We start from the raw sequence: 25,691 nt of genomic DNA, 5'->3' as shown, positions 1-25,691 counted from the left end.
GCAGGTCTCCGTTCCTCTGCGCCCTGCCTGCCTGCTTTCCGCAGCGGAAAGAAGCAGGCAGGCAGGGCGCGGAGGAACGGAGACCCGGCGACGCTTGGGGAGGTTTCCAAACCTCCCCAAACGTCGCCGGGTCTCCGTTCCTCCGCGCCCTGCCTGCCTGCTTCTTTCCGCTGCGGAAAGAAGCAGGCAGGCAGGGCGCAGAGGTCCGGAGACCTGCCGACGTTTGGGGAGGTTTGGGGAGGTGCGCGCGCACCTCCCCAAACTTCGGCAGGTCTCCGGACGGCGGCGGCTTGGGAGAGGTGCGCGCGATCCTGGAAGCACCGAAGCAAGTCCTCGGTAAGCTCCGGGCGGTCACTTGCTTCGCGTCTCCTGAGGGAAGGGGGGGCGACTGGAGCGGGCGTGTTTCCTCGCCTGCTGGGCGCCGCGATTTGCCCGGGGAACACGCGGGCCCCGAATGGCAGCGTGGAGCGAGGAAGCGGACAGCCAGGGCTTCCCCGAGAGCCGCGGCCACACAGGGTATTCCTGTGTATTCAGGCTTGCAAAATGGCGGATCGAGCCTCTGCTGGCGGCAGAGGCTTGCAGAACGGCGGATCGGCTTATACTCGAGTCAACAACTTTTTCCAGTTTTTGGGGGTGAAATTGGGGGTCTCGGCTTATACTCGAGTCGGCTTATACTCAAGTATATACGGTAATCTGTTTTTGTAATTTAGTAAATGATGGAAGAAACTGCCCAACAACACTAGTACAACCTGTTTAAATTCATGGAGAAAGCTTGATTTGTTTGTGAGTTCAGATTAATGTACATTTGATAACTGTATTAAAAAGTAATGTCTTACAATATATTACTTCTTCCAGTAAATGGACTCAGTTTCTTGAGCATCTATTTGGGAGATGCACAAATTAAAAGAAAAAATAAATTTTGATCTGTTACTAAGAAAAGAGTTTAGAACAGAGGTGTACAAGCCTAAGCGTCCCTCCTCCAAAAGTTGCTGCTAAACTACAATGCAACTGGAGAAACTTATCGGATACAGAAATATTAAATATGTCGCATAGAAGAATGTGACCTCTGGTGGGCCATCCAATAGTTAAGTATGATTCTTGTTCAAAAAAGGCTGAGTCACTTTTGTCTTTTTAATTAGCAGGTATTAGGAAGACCTTGTAAATCTACTCATGTCTGTGGCTGCACTGCTTACATATTGAAAGGAAGAGGCGTCACAAATATATGTACACTTTATATTTTCTAATTACACGTGTTTTTTCCTCAAAACAGCATTATGTGTTCCTATATACAAACGTAATTATGTCTTATTAAGATGGAACGGAGGCTACAGGATTCCGAAAAGTGCATAATTCAAAAAAAGAAGAAGCAGTCTTCACCCTATTCCTTTATCCTTTTATAGGCTGCAACCTTTATCTTAGTGGTATGCATACAACTGTAGAGAGGGGGGGAAAACCCAAGAAAAATGATTTTCATTCCACCAGTTCAGTTTTTTCCCCAGTTTGGAAAGCAGAAAGACCTGTTATCCATACTTGCTCTATTTAAAACACAAGAAGCCCTGCACAGGTTACAGTCTAAATTATTGCTTCATTCTGCTTTTATAAAACATTGGTTTTACTTATAGTACATTACAGTTATAGTACATGTGATCAAAGCATTTACTGAACAAAGTTTACTACATCAGAAAGTATCTTTCCTTATCAGCTGCTGTTTCCAATATATTTACAAGAATCTGATGTTTGGTAGCTGCAAAAAAACTGTAGGATAGCAGATTAGGAATGCATTCCAGAATGTGAAAAATACTTGGAATTTTGTAATATTTTCTTCACATGTAATCAGTATTGAAGTCATAAGCATCATCCAGGTCACTGGTTTTGAGTTCTTTATCATCTGAAGAAAAGAAAATAAGTTCAGAATATTTTGGCTTTTTCTATTTAAATATTCACTCCTGTGAAATTTGTAGGTTTAATTTAATTTAATTAATTTATTAATATTTCTATACCGCCCTTCTCCCGAAGGACTCAGGGCGGTTTAATATATACCTATAGATAACTTGTCCAAATTGGCATTCTTTGCTTTCAGTTCTTCAGAGAGGGTTTGACTACTCATTAATCCACCACTTTCCTGAAACAAGACGATCAATAATTGCTATATTAACATTAGTAATATAGGAAAATCAGATGCAGTGCATATACATTCCTACATACTTTAGATTAGTGGTTATATTCTCCATTTTAAAGAAACTAAAATCTATTGTATTAACAGGGTTTCAAATATCTAAACGTCCATCCTTTATGATCTGAGTGATGAACCCACAAACCGTATTTTGAAATTGCTTAGTATTATAAATGAAATCCCATGTCACTTGGATGAGGTTTTGCCTGTGTAACATGACTTCTTTCTCTTTCCATGCACACTGTTCAAAATGTATTCCTCCTGGTTCATTCACAGGAGAAACAATTCAGCCAGGGAAAGACCTCACTGGACATCATCCTAAATATCTTAAAAGTTCAACCGTTACCTCTTCCACATCATCAAGGTCACTTTCATCATCCTCAATTTCTTCAGTTAATTCTTCATCATTATCTTCTGCATTCTCTGATTCTAGGGCTTCCTCTGGCAGTTCATTATCTTCCATGATGCCATCCGTGAAGCCAGGAGATTGGAAGACAATAGTGCTTGCCTGGTTAGGGTATTTGTTAGCTAAAAAAGAAATATTCCCTTAAGAGACTGACTGAACAAACAGTACTTGCTCAGGCATTTTGCCAAAAGATAAACTGCCATGGAAGTGAATTCTGCTGCAATGCTTTTAAGATTATGAGTTTGTTACCAAAACTGCTAATTAGCAAGACTATTTGCTATTTTTTTATTGAAGGGGGAAAAAAATAAATGGAGGAACATTAGCTGCACGTAGTCCTTAATTTATAGCCTATCGCTTAGCAACTGTTCAAAGTTACGAACTTCCCCAAGGCAACTTATGACTATATGTCTTTTTTTGCTATGAATATTCCTAATGGTTTATCAAATATATTTATCGCATCTCTAAAGCCACCCAGCTCCATTACAACTCCAAAATTTCTTAAAACTTTGTCAGATTTAACACTGCACTAATATTATAAACAGACCTTATATAAAACATAATGCCAAGTATGTACTTCTAGACCAGGCATGTCAAACTGCCGGCCCGCGGGCCAGGCACGTCATCCCGAAATCGCGCCCTCCCCATTGCCGGCAATGGGGGAAAAGTTGCGATACATCGCAACGTCACGAGTTTGACATGCCTGTTCTAGACGAATAGGTTTGCTGTCCTAAGTAATATGAAAAGAAACCAGAAAAGGCAATTAGAAACACCCTTCCACAACAGGTATTCCACCAACTACCAACTGCATACAAGAGACTTGAATAATTGAAACCAGGAAAAGTTATACCTTCCCCTCCGCCACCTCCAAGCACCATGAACCAAAATTATTTATAACTCCTGATGAATTGTAATGTTTGAGACAACTAGCACTATAAATTTGCATTTTTAAGTAAAGCTCAATCAGAGTTGGGATAAGCTATTTCAAGCAAAAGAGTATTTAATTAAATTTAAACAAGTTTAATTATTTCTAGTATATGGAAATAATTTTATGTAGGACAAAGCAATAGATGGAGAAAAGAGTTAACATTCCTATGTAAGCTAATTGTAATTTGAGGATGAAGTTGAGGGATATGCTGGTATCTTTAAGGTATTAAACTTTGTTTTCCCTAAAATGTGAAACACACCCTACATAGCAACCAATTTATTTTTTTCATGGAATTCAAATATAGCCTCTGGAAAAAGTCTATTCTGTAATATGTAAACCAGCTTGATTTCCAGTAATTTATGCTAGGTCACTATGGATTTTAATATATATATATATATATATATATATATATATATATATATATATATATATATATATATATATATATATATATATATATATATATATATATATATATATATATATATATATATATATATATATATATATATATATATATATATATATATATATATATATATATATATATATATATGAGAGAAGGTTAGGTTAGACTAATCTTACCTTTTATCGTGTTTTTGTTATCTTCTTCCAGTTCCTGAAAATTAAAACCCTCCTGCACTGTTGCTACTCCTTCCCTGGAAAGGTGTGGAGACAGAGTCCATGGTTCAGGAGGTCGAGAATAGTAACTAACTCTGGCACTGTAAAAAAGGATATTTAAGAGAGATTTTAACCCTTTAATAGAAATATAAAAAATCCCTTAGATGAAATAACTGAAGCTCTTAAAACTTGCTTTCTGCATGTACATACATATAAGGTAGTCCTTGTTTAGCAACTGACTCAGATAGTGATCCTTTGCAATTATGATGGTGCTGAAACAATAACTAAGTGGCCAACCTGTGTACTTATGACCATTACAGTGTCCCTGTCTCAAGTCACATGTTCAGCATTATAGCCAGTATGGTATCATCTTGTCCAGTGCAGGGCAGAGAGGTTGCTTAAACAAGCTACTTCTGCCTCAGCTGTTTTTCTCTGCAGCATAGCACTTCCCTAAAAAGTGCTAACTGGAAGTTAACAAGTGATCTTAATCAATTGATTAGAATCCTCTGCTGGCAGTTGCCTGATAATGACAAAATCCTAATCAATTTCACACTGAAAGCTTTTGTTTGTCACCCTGAGCTGCACTAGGCATTACTTTCCACTGTGTGTACCTTTCCCCACTGTTTGTACCTTTTACTTTTTTGTAATCCCTTGCACTCCAATGAATATAAATACATATATTAACTTCCTTTTGCTAATTATCTCAGCACAGACATAAACATTCCAAAGGACAAGAGAGTGGGGAAAAATGGCTTAAGATTTGCCCCTTTAGCCAACTTCCTCATCAGTAGAGTTCTGGAATCCCACCATTTGGGTCATCTGGATATTTGGGATTGTACCCTTCTGATGCTGTACATTCAGGAACAATTTCCTAATAAACTCTTTTCAAGATTTATTACTATTTTGGTGTCTACCTTAGTGTTCTTCTCATTCTTTGGTATTGTTGTAATTCAGGGTCAGCCTGTGGGTTCGGCAGTTGGGTCGGATGACTCAGATGAGGGGGAGGAGGGGGGTGTTGAAGAAGAACTTGCTGATGATGGCTTGGAGGCTCCGCAGAGCCCCCAGCCAGGCCCCTCTTACTTGGTGGAGACCCAGCTGTGTGAGCCCGACAGTGTGGATGAAGATGACCCACAGCTGGCCCTGTTCAAGGACGCCCGACGCAGGAGGCAGTCAAGTAGGAGCAAGCAGAGAAAGGCTGTGGGACTTCTCGGAAGGAGGCAAAGAGAGGCCACGCCCTGAACTCTTATAAAGGGAGTGTTTGGGGGAGGGCTGGTTTGCTGAAAGCAACCGCTCCGATAGAGGATCAAAGCTCTGGTATCTTGTTTCATGTTTTGTTGTTTGTTTGTGTAATAAATTTGGCAGACGTATTCCAGCCTCTGCCGTTTGTACAGGGGTTGCCTTTCTGCAAGGCCGGTAGCAGGCTGGTACAGAACACGTATTCACTGTGCAAGTTCCAATTAAGCATTGGCACTTGATTAATTGCAATAGGTATACAGGTAATTCTTGCTTAATGACGCTCAACAAATGATACTTACGTCAAGTCACTGAAGTTAGGTTTTTGCAGTGCCCTTTCAGTCACAAGCTCAAAAAACCAGATTCTTGGCACCTATCCACTCCCTCCACTTGCCTACTTCTCCCCTCCCATCTCTGCCCTTTTGACTGCCCTCCATTCTGCCATGGTCTTCATGCTTTGCAAAAAGCAATGTTTCAGACAAGTTTGTTGTAATACTATTTTTATATCAGCATGGCATGCAAAATATACTTAAAAGTGTAAGTAGTCTTATTTATGTCTGAGTATTTAAGATTCAGTAATATACATTTTTCATAGTAAATTTCCTGACTCAATTTAATAAATACACAAAGGAGATTCTTCCCTTCCTCTGAAATTTTACATGGTTATAGCATGTTTTATGGTACTAGAAGGAACAACAGTCTTAGATTTCAAACCAACACATGGCAAATTTACTGTTTGGTTTTCCAAGCACACATCTTATATAAATAAAAAACATCTCACCGCTGTAGCAAAATAACTTATTTTATTGTATTAAATGACCACATATTTACCCTGTCCAATCACATAGGAGTAATTTAGCCACACCTTCTGTATCAGGAAGACCACCTTTTTTCAACATTCCTCTCTTTTGAGCGAGCAAAGTTAAAAATTCCAGAGAATTCCTGTAGTCCGGGATATTATAGTGTAACATGATCTAGAATAAAAGAATTATATTGTATTCTCAGAGTTTTCTCCTGTATGAAGAAATTCCTACATAATTTCCAACCGATCACAGCCAGTTGCCTGCTTCTCTTCCAATTCATTTATATAAGTCGCTACTTTTCTGATGTGGGAAAAAATAAAGCTGATCAAAAACACCATTTAAGGGTACAGCAAGATCAGAGTTGGATCTGATGTCATCACAACAGTATGACATAGCAAATATCCTCATTTCTCACTTGCCTAAATGGTGGCACATTGAGCACAATTATATTCTCTACTGTATAAATAGAACATAAATATTTTCTTGTAGATATAATCAACACAATAATGAAAGTTTTTTCAACAGTAAAATTTCATTAATGAATACATTGTCATCTAGTTGCATTGGTCAAATCCTACACTGAATTATAGAAAATGAGGTTTAATCAAAAGCTCATAAAATGGCTACAATCAAATGGTGAAACTGTACAGTATTTTTACCTGCTGTTTCCTACAGTGCTTCAGAACAGCATCTACTGAATCAAGTAGGTTTTCAGCATTTGTGATACTTCTCAGTGCTAAAGCTAGAGCAGAGCATGAAGGTGCTGCAATTATACAGGGACTATCCAACATCTTGATACGTTTGTCAATGTGCACTGCTTGTACGGACCTTAACAGAACAGACACATAATGGTTGGGATGAATCAGGTGCACGCACAAACCAAACTATGAGGAAACAAATGGCAGAATAATAGAATGTAGTCATCCATCGTTCACTCCCTAGAGACTAAAATGGACAATGTGAAATTTGAGCGGGCCCCGAACAAGGAGTATATATCGGAGGTGGTGACCCTTTGAGAGCTGTATGCAACGAAATTTCATTTTGATGTATGCCGATTGGTGTACATTCAAAGTGACAATAAAGTTATCATCATCATCACAGAAGGATGGGAGAAACTTTGAAAGAAGCTACTGAAGGAAATAGCTATCTAGCTAAATTTAAATTAGGATTAATTTTTATTATGAATTGATTCACATAATTCTATGTATAACAGCTGCATCTTCCGGCCACTCTATAAATTACAGATAAGTTAAGAAAAACAAGGGTTTTTTCCATACCGGTACTTTTCCTCCTGACAAAGATGCAGAAAGAATTTTTCTCTGTAAAAAGTGGGTGGTGGCAGACACTGGGCAGGCTCCCAAGGATTATAGGACAGGATTCAATAGGAAAGATTGTGGGAGAAGAACTGAGGGACTGTTGCTTGAGGGACCCCAGAAAGACCAACCAAATGTGTGCTCTGCTACAGCACTGCTTTATTAAAGCGAACTAACTTTGTTAGGCCTCTCTCCGGTCCCACGTTGCAGGCGCGTACCTCTTTCAGACTATTGATTATGCTGCTTTTCCCCACGTTTGGAAAACCTAAAGCCCATCATAAAACAAAACAAAAAAAACTTTGGTAAGACATAACATGAAGTGAATTATTTTGAAGATCAGATTCAGATAAGTAAGATTCTATTTTTAGTTCCACAACACACATGAATGTAAATATAGCATCTTCAAATTACTTTATATTCTAGGAATGCTGTTTTCAATCTGATATTCCAGAAAAAAAATATTTATTCAGAGAAGTTTGGATTTCTATTTCAATCTCCTCTTCCTCTCATTTGACTGTTCCATTTAGGTTTGAAATACAACAGGGTCTGGGTGGAAGAATAAAATGCAGTACATTTCCATCTTTGATTTTGGACAACTTTGCATTCTTTGAAAGTTATACTTGGTTATTATAACTGAAGTCAATTAGGTTTTCACTTTTTAAAGCTGCCTATAGAGCAAGATCAGAGTTGGATCTGAAGTCTTCACCATGAGACTAAGAATAAAGCATATATCCTCATTTCTCACTCCAGTATTATAAATAAGCAGCCATCCTGAGCATAAAAGTATAACATGACCAATTATAATATTTTATGCATATTTTCAAGCATCAATTTCCATAGCAGTTCTTACTATATACAAGTGTGTACTATAATTCATAGAACTCCTTAAGGACAAGGCAAACATACCTATCACCCCAACCTGCATTCCTTCATCTTTAGTCATGCAATATCCTTGAAGAAGTTTCAGGAGGCATTGGCTTCCAAAGCATTTACTTGCTCTTGATAATTCTAGATATGCACTATTCTTTTTTGTCTTTCTTCTCTCTTGCTGTAAATTTAAATTAAGATTTCAGTGCCAACAGAATACCTATTGCACAGAGAAATATATTTCAACTATAATAGACTACAAGATACAGCCATGTGACAAAAAGCCTGACAAGATAAAAACAGCTTTTTACTAAAAGAAGAATTTAAATCAAAGAATCAATTATAATAAATCCACAAAACCAGTTAAAAGAGAGATTAACTTTTTGTCTAAACAAAAAGCAGAACAACATTCCATCTGAAGTGGGATTTATCACAATTCCTTCAATTGTTATAGGATAAAATAGGGAAAGTTAAGAACCTTATGACTATTTTATATGACACCCAATCCTTCTTGTCCCTAATTTCGTTCAAGCCTCCAGGTTTATTTTTTACATACATTCTGTATAGTGTAGTAGATTTCACTGCACTCATCATTTATTCACAGATGGAAAACAGATATGTTTTTTAGCATTAGATGATCATAACAGAGTTTTCTGGTCAAAGAATTTTAGCTATTAAGAAAGAAACAATACGACTGAGGAAGCACAAATACTACTCTGTCTGGTAATATTAGCACCCTTGCTTATTTCAAATGAAAATACACTTTTTTCTACCTAACAATAATTGTACTATCATAATATAATCAATTTTCCAATTGTGATGGAAATACTTTGATTTGCGTTCCTGTAGGAAAAGGGGGTTGGATTGAGTAGTTTAAATGGCCTATTTCAATGATTCTCTAAAAAGATATATGATAGTGGTACTATAGTCTAAACATGCTCCCCTTTACAGAAATTAATGATTGCTGTATCTTCAGGAATGCTAATTTAATCATTTTATTGAACAGGAGGAAAAGATTTCATATCTTTACTCTTTTATTAATAGTTTGCATATATTATTATAAAAACAGATTGGGTAGTATTACAGAAAACAGGAAAACATATTCTTACCACAGTTCTGTCTTTTATCTGCATTGCAGATTTAAAAGCAATAGTTGGAAGGTCTTTATTTAAATAACTTAACCAATTCTCTAAGTTTTCTTTTGGTATCAGATCTAGGAGAAAAAATATGCAGAAGCTTGCTGTAAAAATATTCTGTTGTGTGACAAGCCATGCTTTCCAAACATTGTATAAGAGAGTTGTGTTAGTAGTCTATGGAGGAAAAAAAACAGAAGGAACCTGGTAGCCTATTTCCCAACTAACAAAGGCATCTGATGAAGTGAGTTGCAGCTCATAAAAAACCCCATCTTGCCTTTTAATAAAATTTGTTAATCAGAAAAGTTGCTACCAAATTCCTCATGCCTTTTCAGGTTTACATCTAGAAAGCCACTGAGTTATGATTGCAGCAGAAGAGAATGAAGCACAGTTTAATCAAAACTTTAATAAAAGCATTTCCATAATCAGCTTTATTTCAGTTTCTTGCAATACAGGACCGCACTAAGTGGGAATAATGGCCTGTGTGCCTGCCAGCAGCTTAGAAGGCAAAATGCCTTTTCACAAGATCAATTCATTATGTCGGTGCAATCTAGGTGTTTCTAAACATATAGGATGAGAATTACTAGAATCAGCTATGGCTCGTTAGCAAGAAAAGTGAGCTCAGAGTTGGATCTGACAGTCTCCAGATGCAGGTCAGCACGTTTTATAGCCTCCTCATAGCTCACATCCTACTGAAGAATTATTTAAATGATAATGTAATCAACAGCGTAGTCAAAATCTAAAGCTTAATTACAAGGCTGCCTCTATCAGCATTTAAGAAAAATGGGCAAGTCTATTATCTTCATTTCTAAATTTCACGCAATAGATCTTCAAATCACTGGACTTCATTACCCTATGAATAGAGCTGAGAAGTTTATGTAAAAACGTTACTCATTTTACTTACCAATTTTATTTAAAACCAAAATTATTTTTTTTCTTCCATCAGACTGAGCAATAAGTTGTTCAACCTGTGGACATCTGCAGCCTAGAGGATCTCTAGCATCCAAGATTTCAAGTATGACATCTGAAGCCTCAATTACCTAAGTAATAAAGAACAATATAGTGTTTGAGACCATAAGATTAATTTACACTTGAAAGCTTCCCAGTATTATTTTGGTATCAAGCTAATTTAAGAGCAATTCAAATGGACTTAAAACACTTCTCCGACAAATTGAATACAACCTTCTCTGAGGATCCAGTTTTCAGAATCATATTTCTTAGGTAGAAACTATGCTAAAAATGGTTGGGAACATTTAAATATATAAAGGTAACTGCAAATATCTTTATAAAAAGTAGGATATAAATACAAATAAAATATGCACATGTTCAAAACTTAATAAAATGGAGATAAAATGGTTTGGAATATATCTAAAATATTTTTACCACTGTAATTTTTTTTTGTCTTTGAATATACTGAAAAGCAGCATGTAGGGGAAAAAATGGTCTTCTAGTCAGGTTGGGGAATTCCCCTTGTGCTCTCCTTCCCTCCCTAAATCCTCCATCTGCTCTAGGACTGAGGAAAGGAGGACACAAAGATGAAGCGAAGAGGACAATATTTTGCCAATCATCAGCAAGAGATCATACTGGATGCAATACTGAATAGTTCAAATTATTACTCAGGCAAAAAGTATAATTTATGATTTCACGAATTTATAAAGCAACTACTAGATATTATATAAAAAAAGAAACATGTAACCAGCATTTTAGGACACTGAAGATCTTTATTAAATGTCTTTTCTCAAAGAACAGAACTGATTTTTGTGGCTATTTTAAGCTGTCAAGCTAATAGTTCTTTTAAAATTAAAGAAATATATAACATTTATTTTATCTGGAAAACATTCTCACCTTTTTTAACTCCCCACAAAATGATTTCTTTGAATTTTTTTGGACCTGCTGGTTAGATTTCATTTTTTGCTTTGTAGTTGATTTCTATAAATAAATGGGGTGAAAAATCAGAGGAAAAATTTAGAACTTAGGAAACTAATATCACTTATAATAGTGGGGAGCAATGATAAAACATTCTTTAATTTACAGCATTTATATGCCCTCCTAGTCCAGAGACTCTGCAGTGTGCAAAACATGATATACCAGTACTACCAGTCCAACTAAAATACTTTTTAACCCATTGAAAAACACCCTAAAATATAAAACTAACTGGTTATCCATAATTCCTCATTAGGGGCCAAAGCTCTGCTGAAATAGAATGGCTTTCAGTGCCTTCTGAAACAGCAAAGGGAAGGGACCAAGCATCTCTGGGGAGCAGTGTTTGACTACATGGGGGGTGGGGTATTAGAGATGACCTGCCTTTTGGCCTATTCCTTTCGCCGTTACTTTCCATGGGGGTAGAAACTTAAGTAGATCTAACCTAGATATTCAAAAGAAGATCATAGTGAGCAAATCCCTGACATAATCAAATAAATATAGAATAAAATTTTATTTGTAATAACCAGTATTTTGCATTAGGTTCCAAAATCTATTGGCAATCAGTGCAGCAAGTGCAGAATAGGGGCCACTCTGCAATGATGGGTCTTCAGTATATATGTAAGCCAGACATGTCAAACTCGCGACGTAATGTGATGTCACGCAACGTATCGGGACGGTTTTGCCATTGCCAGCAATGGGGTGGGCGCAGCTTCCGCATGACGCATCCGGCCCATGGGCCGGCAGTTTGACACCCCTGATAAAAGCTGTCTAGTTACTATGGTATATTCTGTACCAGTTACAGCACACTGCCTGTAAAGGCATCACCACGTAGAGGTGTGTCAAACTCGCAACATCACGTGACATGTTGCGACATACTGCAACTTTTTCCCCCACTGCCGGCAACGGGGTGGGCACGGTTTCGTCGTGACACATCCGGCCCGCAGGCCAACAGTTTGACACCCCTGACGTAGAATGTATTTATTTTTTTTAAATCCCATTTATATCCCGCCCTTCTCCAAAGACTCAGGGCGGCTTACAATCTAAAGCACAAATCAATGTGCTTAGCAATAGCCTTCATTCTATGTATATGCCTGCTTATTAGGGCTTTCGCCCCCCCCCAAGTGGCATTATTACAAAGTCAGCTTATTGCCCCCAACAATTCTGGGTCCTCATTTTACCTACCTCGGAAGGATGGAAGGCTGAGTCAACCTTGAGCCTGGTGGGACTCGAACCTGCACTAATTGCAGGCAGCTGGTGTTACTTAAGGAGGCATTAGCCCACTGCTCCACCAAGGCTCTGTGGGAATTCTATCATGTGTTGATCAAGGTATGATTTAGTGTCACTAAGGCTTCCTGTGGTAACATGTGCATCATCTGAAGCTAAACAAAAGCCTCTGACCAAAAAAATCAAAGGGGATTCTCAAATGTCAGATGTGCTCCTTCGGGGGAATGGCACCATAATTAAAACAACCATGGGACACAATATTTCCAGACAGTCAGGACGCTTACACAACCAGCATCTCCATTTTGATAGGTTTAATCTGAGCTTGGTTTTCCTCATCTAATCCCTATAGCCTGCAGATTCTGGTTCAAGACTTGAATAGAACCAGTGCACTGTACTGTACTCCAAACTGAATCATGATCTCTCATAGCATTTTCAAATAGATACTAAACAACATGGGGAAGAGGGCTGGGTTTTGTTGTACTTCACTCTAGAGCAGCCACAGGTTGGGTCACCCACCTCTATGACTAGCTAAAGTAAAGGTAAAGGTTCCCCCGCACATGCGTGCTAGTTGTTTCCAACTCTAGGGGCCAGTGCTCATCTCCGTTTCAAAGCGGAAGAACCAGCGCTTGTCCGAGGACGTCTCCGTGGTCATGTGGCCAGCATGACTAGATGCCAAAGGCGCACGGAACGCTGTTACCTTCCCACCGTAGTGGTCCCTATTTTCCTACTTGCATTTTTATGTGCTTTCGAACTGCTAGGTTGGCAGAAGCTGGGACGAGTAACAGGCGCTCACTCTGCTACGCGGCACTCGGGATTTGACCCGCCAAACTACCGACCTTCTGATCGACAAGCTCAGCATCCTAACCCACTGAGCCACCGCGTCCCTTATGACTAGCTACATAGGTACAAATGCAGAGGCTCAAGGTATAATTATTCTGAAAAAAATAAATGCGTTTTTTCAAATTAATGAAATATCCCTCTCAACTGATCAGCAAATCTGAATGTAGCGCTTTCCTAAAAATTCTTACCTCATCACCTGCATCCTTTTTATTTGCTTGTTGGTTGCGTTTCTTTTGTAGTTCCTTCTGACGAGCAAGTTTTTGCTTCTGTTTCAATTCTTCACGCTATTAGCACAAAATATAAATATGTTCTTATACACTATTACAATTATAACTTTCCTGATCCTGCTTTAAAACTAATAATGGCCATTCCTCTAATATTTATCTGGTTATTGTATTTCACTGTACAGGACTTTATACATTATGCACTGTATGACATGTGGCATACATATGCTTTAATTATTTTAGCAGATATAGAACATATGCAAACCACATATTTTTTCCTGTAATCCAGCAAACATGGAATAATGGTTTTAAATACCTGATAGGTGCTCAGAAAATATTAGTTGTTTTCAATTAAAAAAATGGCTAATTGCCCAATTTTATATGCCTACATGCCAAAGTTTAAACTGTTTTACCTGTTGTTTCCTATGTTCAGCTTCCCGAAGAATCTCTTCTTTAAATGGAGCAGCATTAGGAACTCCGGGATCTTTCTTTGGCTTCTTGTGCTTATGTTTCTTGGCTTCTTTTCGTAGTTTTTTATTGTGTTCTCGTACCTGTAAAAACCAGTGGCCAACTTTTACTATTACAGATTTTCAAACCTGAGATTTTTCATTCCCCTTTCCTCTTCATATAAAACTACAACACTTTCTATGCTACATATTCTTAGATTGTAAAGGACATGTTTTATTAAACATGGTGGGCAATTATCAGAACACAAATGTGGCAGGCAATTGTATAGGAGCACATCTTGCAATAAAAAAAAGAAAGACTCACAAATTTGGATCTAAATGTACCTTATATTGCTATTTCGAGCCAACTACAGATGCTATACAAAACACAATTTTATTCTGATTTTTGGAACTTTGAATTTTTTTTACTTATTCATTCCTTTCTAAACTATGTATTAAGAATATGATGTAAACTATAAGTTAGCTTGTCCCTAATCATGAATTCTAAAAACATTAGTTTAAAACTTTACAATTCCAAACTATGTACCAAGGTATCTTAGCAAATTCATAGGGGCACTGTGGGATACTTTAGGTTTATGAGGGAAACACAGTGATACTCAACATCTTTTGAATATTATGAGTGTCATGAACCAAAAAAATGGCACTTCTGGTTTAAAATAATTCTGCAATGTTATTTAATGTTATAACAAAATTAGATAAGGAAATCATGGAATTATACCACTGAAGAGTTAATTATAACATGAATGTTATGTTCTTTCCATACTTCTCATACATGGATTCAAGTAACCTAATATGCATTTCTACCTATTCCAGATTTTCCTCACTCTCTTTGATATCCCCTAGGTATGTTATTCCAAAAGTTCCCAATTATAGGAACTAAAGCCAGAAATTGAGACAGCATCAATTGGAAGAAGGTTGATCCAATGCAGTAATAATCAATCTTTCACCACATACCCACAATGAGAAGCACCTGGACCACATGTCACACACCCCTAAAGACCCTCCACAGGAATCTTCAAAAATAACTACTATCAACTTCAGAGCACAAACCTTTCATAGTGATTATTCTTTGAGCTGCCACCAAACACAGGTTTAGTGCTCCTCCACTTAAGGGCTATAACTGTGTTCAAAGGAACCCAAACAACAAGTGACAACCATGAGGGAAAGGATTGTGTTAATCAACTCTCCTGCTTCACTAAACAATTTGTGTCAAAATAGCACTAAATCTGTGTTCAGAAACAGCCTGCCACCTGACAAGTGCTACTGAGGAAGGCCACAAGATGAAGTGGAAAGGAGAGCTTTCTTCGCTGCATCACACAATTCAGCCGGCCACCTCTCAGCTCCTGCAACTGACTCGCTTATCAAACCCCTTACATCAGAGTACCAGCAAGGGAGGCAATAATTGCAGCCTATTAATTTTAATGCAAAAAATTGGAAGTAAAATCAGGAATCTTGGCATGTGAAAGAAATGTCCATACATTAATAATTCCATTAATAAATGGAGTTATTGAGGCAGAGTATTTTTGAGCATTTTGGATTCCTTCTTCCTAGTTTTAAAACCAGAGCTGAGCTGCTGTCTGACGTAAGCTATTAACAAATTCCTCCTCCATCCGGTGGTAGCTTATTCAAATAATTCTCCCATCAATCTCTCCACAATCTTTCATATTATCCCCATTTCCTTTCACCTCTCTCGAACTGGGGATCAGCTGCCAGGTGAGGTGGAAGATGCAAGATTGGGGTGGGGGAAGCCTTTTCAAAGATCCTATATCTCCAAGCTTATGGAACAGCAGATTTATGGAATAAGAGTCATGGCAAATAGAGAGCAGTCAACTGTCATCTGATCTGATAACTGATATCCAGGATTCAGAAATGGCAGGGGAAAAGGGTATGAGTTTTGACCAATAATTTAAATGACATCTGTAAAAAGAACACCAACACAAGAGTGCTGATATAGCCTAGCTGGGTAGTTGAGAAATGGGGAGAACCTTCTCTATATGTGAACACCTGTTCTCTGATTGTAAGCCAGGACAGAAAACCGGGATACACAATGAGAACAGCAAACTCCATACTTATTTAAACAGGAATTAATGCAAAATGCACACTTACCTTCTTCTGTATTTTATAACGTTTGTGGCAGGTCATGCGCTTACTAGCTTTTTTCAGCTCTGAAAGGTAAAAATGTCATTAAATTCTATCACCAGATATCAGATAAATGAAACATGTGCCACACTACTCTTTCACAACTATGAATCTAGAGATGGAATTTAATAAATAGGAAGGAAAAAGCCTGACTACACCTAAATTACAGGTAGTCCTCGACTTAACGACCACAAATGAACCCAAAATTTCTGTTAAGTGAGACATTTGTTAAATGAGTTTTGCTCCATTTTGAGATCTTTCTTGCCTCAGTTGTTAAGTGAATCATGGTGGATGATAAGTTACTACCTGGTTGTTAAGTGAATCTGGCTTCCCCAATGACTTTGCTTGTCTGAAAGTTGCAAAAGGTGATCACATGACTGTGGGACACTGCAACCGTCAAAAATATGAACCAGTTGCCAAGCATCTGAATTTTGATCATGTGACCATGGGGATGCTGCAAAGGTCATAACGGTGAAAAACAGTCACAAGTCACTTTTTTCAGTGCTATTTAACTTTGAATGGTCACTAAACAAACTGTTGTAAGTTGAGGATTAGCTGTACTTAGGTGATATTAGAATTTTATCCTGTTTACACGAAAACACACAATATGATTAGTAATGTAATCTTTTCTTAGTTCACAGTGCTTAAAATTTAAGTCTTTTGGATTAGTCACAATTGCTTATCGTCTGTGGTCATTAAAGTAACAAGTAACAACAAATAAATAGTTGGCTGACATAATATACAATATCCTTGGCTTTTTCTCAATGATTTTCCCCTTCATTATATATTGTAAGATTGTAAACTTTCCCATTTGTTTTTTTAAACAACCAGAATTCACCAGTACAAATACAGATTTAATTAACTCTCCATTTGAGAGCTCAAGGTCATATCAGAAGTCATACAGAACAACAAAACCCTTAGAAAAATCAAGATAAGAAGTGCAAATAGGGCTGCATTTCTAGAATTCTTTGCTTCTTGTTACTTAATTTTGCATCAGCTTTCAGGGCGATGCAGGCAAGCCACATTATCCCAAAAAAGTGCTGTTCAAAAGGCAACTGGCCTTTCCTGTTCTTTTTTCCCCTTGAAAATGTTTAGTTTCTCATCCAATTCTGAAACTGAAGAAATTTCTTGGATGAGAAGTGAAACGTTTTCAAGGGGGAAAAAACCCAAGAAAGTCCAGTTGTAAGAGATAACATTGGTCATTTTTTTTTACCGCGAGCACATTGGCCCACATTAAAAATTAAATTGTTGCCTGCTCTCAAAAGAAAGTACCTATCTACCCATACCCATAAATATATATCTTTGGGACAATCATAAGCAAGATGACTGAAAACCTCCTTAGATAGCAAGCCACGTTACCCACAGACTTCTCCCATCTCCAGCCCTCGTGGCTCTCTGCTGGCTACGGAAGCGCAGTCCAACGCATCTGGGGAAGATCAGGAGGGCCTGGATCACATTGTGCCTGTCCAGAGCACGTCTCTACACTCGTTCCTTGTGGAAACAAGCGGCCACTCCCGATCTAGGTCACTTTTGGCCGGAACGGCTCGCGAAGCAAAGGCCCAGGAAAGACACCTTATACGGAGCTCCTTTCCCGCGTCTCTCCAGTTGCGAGTTATTAACCAACTGCTCGACTCCCACTACCGGCCCACGCCGGTTTGTCCTCCCATAGCTGCTGCATTACTTACTCGGTCGCTTCATGGCGGCCGGACGCGACTCTCCTCTTCTTCTTCTTCTTCTTCTTCTCGGCCACCCACGTGGAACCAAGAACTCGCCGAGAGGCTGCCGTAAAGCGCCGTGGCCGGGCTGTCGCTCGGCGAGTCTCGCTTGGCGGTTGAGTCCAGCTTTGCGACAGCGGCGGGATCGCCTGGGAGCGAGCGAGCGAGCGAGCGAACTGAGCGGCAACAGTGGCGGCAACGCCGACGGCGCGGGGGGCAGTGGCGGCGACGGGGACTGAGCGCGGCCGCGGCTGCAGGAGGCGGAGGATTAGCAGCAGCAGCAGCGGGGCTGGCTGGGTAAGTTCAGGGTGAGGGGCCGGGCTTGGCTTGGCCAAATAAAGCGGCGCTCGCGGGAAGGGAAGAAGACAGGAGGCCGCGACGAGTCTCCTTTGTGTGGCTCCGGAGCCGCCGGGCGAGGTTCTTTTGCCGTAGCCCCGCTCTCTTCGCCTCGCCTCCCGAGGACTCGGGGCTGCTCGCCTCCTCTTCGGGTCTGTCCGCTTCTGACCGGCCTTCTCTCCTTCCCTCCCGAGGGGAAAGAGACCGGCCCTCCCGGCCACCCCCTGAACTGCCTCTGACCTACTAACCCTCTTTTCTCTCCCTGACTTCACACACACACATCCCCCCTGCGAATCTTCCCGTGTTTCTGGTGGGTGGTGGGTTCTTCCCAGGAATTTGTGGGTGATTTATCTGTTTTCCGGGTTTTCTTTTTCCCTTGTCAGCACGTTATGGGGGGGTGGGGGAAACCCCAACATTTCACAACCAGTTAACAGGAGGGTATCCTAAGCCTCCGGTAGAGAAATGATTTAAAGTTTTCGCCTTAGGTCCAGAGCAGAGCCCGCTGCACTTGTCAAAAGTAATCAATTCTTTTGACTGACTCCTCTCTCGCCCATCCACTTCTCCACATAGAGGCGTAAACCATCTTCTCGGCTACTTTTCCACAGTAAAACTTACTTCTGAAATACAAGTGATAGTTTCTTGGAAAGCGTGGCTTTAGGTTTTCTGATGAAAACAATATGAAATACAGGTACTGTTTCTGAAGCTGGAGTCATACACTGTGCTGGCATATGGTAGGTAATCTGTTGATTTGACGTGGTAAAACCATAATATGACACTAATTTGAATTTAGCATCTTGTATGAACCCGGCCAGTTACTTCACAAAGCACAAAAGGACAGGAATTCTGCAAATTATAACAGCTAAAAAGAGTGATGTGTACCATCAAATGTCAAATTGACTTTCCTTTAAATATTTCATATTTCCTTTATTTAAAGATGCTGAAGAGCTTAGCAGTGTACTGGAATTTATAGTTTAGGTATTCACCTAGTAGCCAATATTTTGAAACTTCCAACGTTCATTTATTTCTATATTTAAGGAGTTATATATTTCTCATTTTGCTTAGCAGTGAAAATATGCCATTCTATTGAGACTGTCTTGCCTGTTAAAATAAATTTTGAAAAACCTAAGGAAGCCATTGTCGGAAAAGAAGTCCATTGTTTTTTGGGGTTTTTTTAGCATATTGATAACATCCAAATAGACAGATTTGGCTGATGTGGTTAACAAGCTTTCAAGTTGCACAGAACTTTTTTCAGATCTACAGTATAATGAAGGTCTTATATTTTTGGAAGTTAGAATTATCTACTCCAAATTATTAAAATTATCTAGTCCAAAAAGACAAAAAATGTAGTTAAATGGCTGTTTTCATTTAATAATAGAATAATGGTTATTTCTACAGAATAGTACAAGATGCTGTTTTCATGCTTCTGATAAATATAGATTGTTTTCATTTCATTCTACCCAGAGATTACAGCTTAAAAGTGATGTTTTGTATATGAAAAATACTGTTTTGTTCTTGATATGAATTTTAGCAATTAATTTAGCTGATATACCTAAGTCAGATAGAAAAATTAATGTCCACTAAACTGTTGTTATATTGTAACAATTGTAACGATGTTGACAATTTATTTAAAATACTTAGAGCATAGTAATTATCTAAAGTCAAGTAAACATTCTCATACGTTCAAGAAATATCAGCACAACTATTTAACTAATAGAAAAATTTTGTTGTTTTTGTTTTTAATTAGGGCTATTGTTTAATCTTTTTTTAATGTTTGTATTTGCTATTTTATTCTGCCCTGTGAACCGCCCTGAGTCCTCAGGGAGAAGGGCGGTATATAAATGTTATTAAATTAAATTAAATTAATAGAAAAAGAATGATAGTTCAGTCAGTGGACCTGCAGCAACCAAATATTATTTTTATAACAAGAGTATTTGGTGTTGTATTTATTAACTGTTCAGATAGGTTATTTGATATAAAGATTTACAATAAATTGCAGACTACAAAATGCCCTTTTAGATAGTAGGCTGACTAAGTATTATTTTTAAATGCACTATTCTGTGTACTCTTTTTCCTACCTGAAACAATTGTAAAAGGGTTATTTACATATAAAAAATACTCATCACAATATTGCCTTTTAGGACAGGGTGGCCAAGAGGCCATGGCCCGGTAGTGGGCCGCAGCCCATAGATTGGGGACCTTTGTTTTAGGACATGCAGTATAATGCAAAGAATAGAAAGGGAGTAGGTAAAAAAGGCAGAAGATGTGAAAAAGAAATATAACTAAATTATTTTATGTCAACATTACTTATTATAATGCCCCATCCTTGCAAATTATGCTTATTTCCACACTATTTCATGCACTGTTTTATTTTTTTAACCCTTTGCTGTTTTTTCTTTTTTGAACTCATCAACTCTGTCCAATTACAACTTTCATGTTTTCCCTTCTCAGATCATTCATTTTTATTTCACAATGTTTTATTTCCAGTTTGATCCTCTTTCATCCTCACAAAATCACCTCATTGAATTTCTTTTGAACTGGTTAGTCACAGTTGCCTTTAATCTATGTTCATTTAACACTCTTTGGTTTCTGATCGTGTTTCTTCTTCTATTATTATATACTGTCAATAATTAATCTATTCCCACCACATTTGACGTAAATTTCTTTTGGCATACCTATCTCTCACATCTGTATAATAAAATGGGCAGAAAACATTATTTTTACATTGCCATTTTTGTTTTTTTCAACAAGCTTTAATGCTTCACAACAGACCACATACTCCATCATGTTGATCAAATCTTTTCTTCCAAAATTTGCATGTTATAATTTCTCCACCCATTTTTCCACCTTAAAATTTTTTTAAGTAGGTTACATAAATTAATCTTCCTTCGTGTTTTGTTATTTACAGAAACTTGCAATTGTTCTACTTAGTTTTTCTAGTCAAATGCAATTACAGGTAGTCCTTGACTTACAAGAGTTCATTTAGTGACCAAAGTTACAACAGCACTGAAAAAAGTGACTTATGATCATTTTTCACACTTATGACCACTACAGCATCCCCATGGTTATGTGATCGAAATTCTGATTCTTAACTGACTCATATTTATGATGATTGCAGTGTCTTGGGGTCATGTGATCACCTCTTGTGACCTTCTGACAAGCAAAGTCAATAGGGAAACCAGATTCACTTAACAACTGTGTTACCAACTTAACAACTGCTGTGATTCCCTTAACAACTGTGGCAAGATAGATCATAAAATGGTGCAAAATTCACTTAACAAATGATTCACTTAGCAACAAAAATTATGGTTGTAAGTCGGGCTACCTGTACTTTGGTTTTTAATATATTAAAATTGACATATGCAGACACAGATTGTATCTGAATCTAACATTCACATGAATCATTTTTGTTCTCTCCCATAGTGTCGCATCATCTGCATACAAAAGTATAAGTATTTTCATGTCCCCAATCATCACAACTAACAAGAAACATTTCCTAATATATTTATTCATTTTGATGATTTTAAACAATCAATCAGACATTAGACATTATCCTGCTTCCTGCCTAATGTTGAATCATTTGATAATCATTCAATGTCCTTATGTATAGGGTATTTCAATTAGATCATATTTAGGAACCACACTGACACCATACTTACATTAAACGTTCCATAATTCAAGCTTATTCTCTTTATTCTACACTTTCTTTGAATCAAAAAATATGTAGTAGATCATATATTTGTACATTCCTGAAAAACATTCTCAAAAGCGAAAAATCTCTATACAAAAAGTCATACAGCTTTCTCAAATTTTGCTAATGTCAACTCACATGTGTTCTATCAGAATTGCCAAGCACCTTGCCAAGCATACTTAACAGATTAATCCCTTTACATTCCTTCTTGCCACCTTTTCTTTTGTTTGGTGAACAATAACGCCATTCTTTTATTGTCAGGTACTGAAGCAGCTGTCTGTCTGTCTGTCTGTCTGTCTGTCTGTCTGTCTCTCTCTCTCTCTCTCTCTCTCTCTCTCTCTCTCTCTCTCTCTCTCTCACACACACACACACACACACACACACACACACACACACACACATTACACTAGTCAGATAGGCAGTCCATAAGCAAACCAAGTCAGTGTTCTAATATCTCGTCTGCTTTTACCATCTACACACTACTATTCTTTAATATTCACACAACATATATTCTTTTTTTATTAGTTTTTAAAAACTAGTTATAGGATTCATTTGAATTTTGGTCTTCATTATCATACCCAAGCAAATCTCCTTCCAGCATTCTCTCACTTCAGTTTCATCCCATATTATTTAATTCATTCTGAGAGAACCTACATGTTGAATCAACAATAGTATTGTAAATATTACCCACTTTCCAACCAATGTTTTATTTTATTTCAAAATCTCTTGCTTCTTTTCTTCCTCTTTTAATTAAGGGGTTTTTGCTATCTTGGATTACATTATTTTATACATGTACAATATTTTTCATCCTCAAAGACATTACAAACTGCATTATCTCATCATTTCAAACACTATATGAAGTACAAATCCATCATTTTACCTTTAACTTTCAATATCTCTGCTTTGTTTGAGTGTGCTTTCAATTTATTTGTCATTTATCAGACAAAATTACAGCTGCTGCTCTTGGCTTGGAATAAAATATGAAAAAGTTGTTACCAAAATGTGATTTACTTCTATATATATGTGAACCATAGTTTGTCACCTTATGTGTTGTAAAAATAGCCAATTATTCCAAAATCAATGACTAAGCTATAGTTTGAAGGGCTTCAGCAGCTGTACTTAAAAGCATTAGATGTGTGTCTGCATTTTTAACTAGAAGTTTTTATAATGATTTATAATTTATTATAATTAAACCTAAATGACTTTGTTTTATGATGTATACTGGCCTTTGCAATTTCTGAATCTGTTATTTTTTGAATGCTGTTCATTATTTAAGTAGAATAACAATAGATACACTATAGTGATTTATATATAATGAACAGTTTATTTTGTTAGTATAGTTCTGGAATAATATGACCATTAAGATCCTAGTTCTACTATATAAAGTAGCAGAGTTTTGTACTGATTAGTTTAAAACTACAAACTTTATTCACTTATTCTAAGACTGCTAGTTTCGTTCTGAATTTTAAATAAACATTATTTCAAATTTGCTTACAATCCAGTTATTGTAATCCTACATTGTGCTGTTTTCTATAGTTTTCCTTACTCTTTCTTCTTAATTCCTTTATTTACCTATTCTTCCTTTGTTTCTTCTCTGTTTTCCTTTCCTTTTGTTATCTTCTCTTTCAGTTTTGGCTGTACTAATACTGCGGCTGAGTTGGTGCTTTAAAGATTTCGCTTTTCTCAGTTTGTTTACTTGCCTATCAGACATTATGAGGAGATTGGCTTTTCGTGGTGCTGGTTGTACTCTGGTAAATCTGGTAATTTGCTGGTAATGTGTGTGCTGTTTGTCCCTTTTCCATCCATCTCAGCCATTTTTGTTTTATAAAGGTAGTCCTTGACTTACAACCACAAGTGAGCCAAAAATTTCTTTTGCTAAGTGATATATTTGTTAAGTGAATTTTGCCCCATTTTAGGAACTTTCTTGCCTCAATTGTTAAGTAAATCACTGCAGTTACTAAATTAAGTAACATGGTTGTTAAGTGAATCTAGTTTCCCCATTAACTTCGCTTGTCAGAAGGTCACAAAAGGTGATCACATGACACAGCAACCGTCATAAAGATGAACCAGTTGCCAAACATCTGAATTTTGACCACATAACCATGGAGCTGCTGGAAAGGTCATAACTGTGAAAAATGGTCATAAGTTACTTTTTTTCAGTGCCGTTGTAATTTTGTACAGTCACTAAATGAACTGTTGTAATTTGAGAACTACCTGTATTTGTAAAAGTCATATTTTTTTCATTTATCTCATGAATGTGTACATTAATTTGGTTATCAGACATGAAGTGCAATTAGACTAACTGTATATTGTATGTTCTTAAAATATTTTTCTGTAAATAAAAATTGGAAAACATGATTTTCTATTTGTTTCCATTGGAAAACCAACTAGTAATCCTATATTTTAATTTTGTTAAAAGAACTTGCCTGGGATAATAGCTGAGAGTCTTATTTATTTTATTTTTCTGCTTTTAAATGAGTAGGACATTTTGAAAGGTTTATGAATCACTTCACACTTTAAAATTGCAAACAAGTCATTAGCTCACTTCTTCATGGTCATCTTTTAGTCTGCATTTGTAACTGTAATTTCAGATTTAAGATTCAGCTTTTTTGTCTCAGATCAACTAGTTCCTTATGGTTCCATAATTGTTTGATGCTTTAAATAAAAAAATAGTTTAAGTAACATATACTTTGTTTAAAATTGGCTGATCTTTTAATTTCAATAGTAATTATATTACATTATAATTAATGTTTGTCTTCAATTAAATAATAGTTTTCTTAGGAAGTACTGGCAAAATATAAGAACCTTACTTAAGATTCTTTTATATTTTGTTTTCAGCACTTAATCTATGTCCACATTAATGTATTCAACCTATTGTGTAATATCACTGCATTCTCCTGACAGAAGCATTTCTACTGGTGTTGATGAGTTTAGATTGCATCATTTATTTCTAGCTTAGCAAACAATTTGTTTTCAAATAATATTTTATATTCTTTCACTTTTTCTTTTAGGACACTTTTGCACAAATCACAGTAGCCTTTATGGCATAAATTTTGCATGTTTACTTCAAAATCATGCTATATATGTTTTAAAAATGTTACATATGAAAGTACTTTGGGACATAAGTTGTTCTTATATTGAATATAGCCTATGAGAAATATAATCATAATCTCTGTAATTACTATACGTTTAATGTTAGCAACTAATTCATGATTCACTTGTAATTGAACATTCTTCAGTCACAATTGGATCTAATACTTTGGGACTTTGGTGTTGGCACAAAACAGAGTTTGGTTGTAATTACTTTTGCTTAATGTTGTACATTGCCTTGAGAACTGTTAGGTGGACAAAAGGAGATTGATATACTGTATTCGCTTAAATTAGTTATTAGAACAATGCTTGATGTCTAGATTTTTCAAGCATTTAGAAATCACAAAATAATATAACTAATTTATTTGGCCAGAACAAGCATTGATAATGTTTCTTTTAGAAATAGAAATGTTGCAGTCTCTTCAGAAAACCATTTATTTTGTTATAATTTTGTCATTAAGGGGCTTGGATAATACAATGATTGCTTGGCAGTAAAACCATTAATATAATATTCCAATATATTGTATTTCCCAAACTTGTCTGTATTCCCCAGACAGCATGGCCATTTCCC

At 37.0% G+C, this 25,691-nt stretch overlaps 2 protein-coding genes across 5 annotated transcripts in view; one reads left to right on the top strand and one right to left on the bottom strand.

The window, feature by feature from the left end:
* Positions 1–1,161: 1,161 nt before the first annotated feature.
* GNL3 (G protein nucleolar 3) lies at positions 1,162–18,192 on the bottom strand. The gene is made up of 15 exons (XM_081316825.1): positions 17,977–18,192; positions 16,259–16,317; positions 14,099–14,236; positions 13,650–13,745; positions 11,320–11,403; positions 10,379–10,514; positions 9,451–9,554; positions 8,381–8,522; positions 7,652–7,739; positions 6,821–6,989; positions 6,190–6,332; positions 4,090–4,226; positions 2,520–2,701; positions 2,041–2,122; positions 1,162–1,888 (listed from the first exon to the last, which is right to left on the bottom strand). Exons 1-15 carry the CDS (start codon positions 17,987–17,989, stop codon positions 1,824–1,826), a joined length of 1,638 nt encoding a protein of 545 aa, XP_081172951.1. The 5' UTR covers positions 17,990–18,192; the 3' UTR covers positions 1,162–1,823.
* Positions 18,156–25,691, top strand: part of PBRM1 (polybromo 1) — a gene marked incomplete at its 5' end in the record, with an annotated part of 63,131 nt that continues 55,595 nt past the window's right edge. Inside the window, one exon of one of the 4 annotated variants that reach the window (XM_081316819.1) lies at positions 18,156–18,303. Coding sequence is in view for 2 of the 4 variants with exons in the window: in XM_081316821.1 (XP_081172947.1) it covers positions 23,743–23,781 (39 nt within the window). Of the gene's footprint in view, positions 18,304–23,727; positions 23,782–25,691 lie in introns of those variants that run through there. The other 3 variants (XM_081316820.1, XM_081316821.1, XM_081316818.1) reach the window with 3 other exon arrangements.

This window comes from Vipera berus (genome assembly GCF_964194415.1).
Source record: "Vipera berus genome assembly, chromosome: 2".
NCBI lineage: Eukaryota > Metazoa > Chordata > Lepidosauria > Squamata > Viperidae > Vipera > Vipera berus.
This window is presented reverse-complemented; position numbering and strand designations above follow the sequence as displayed.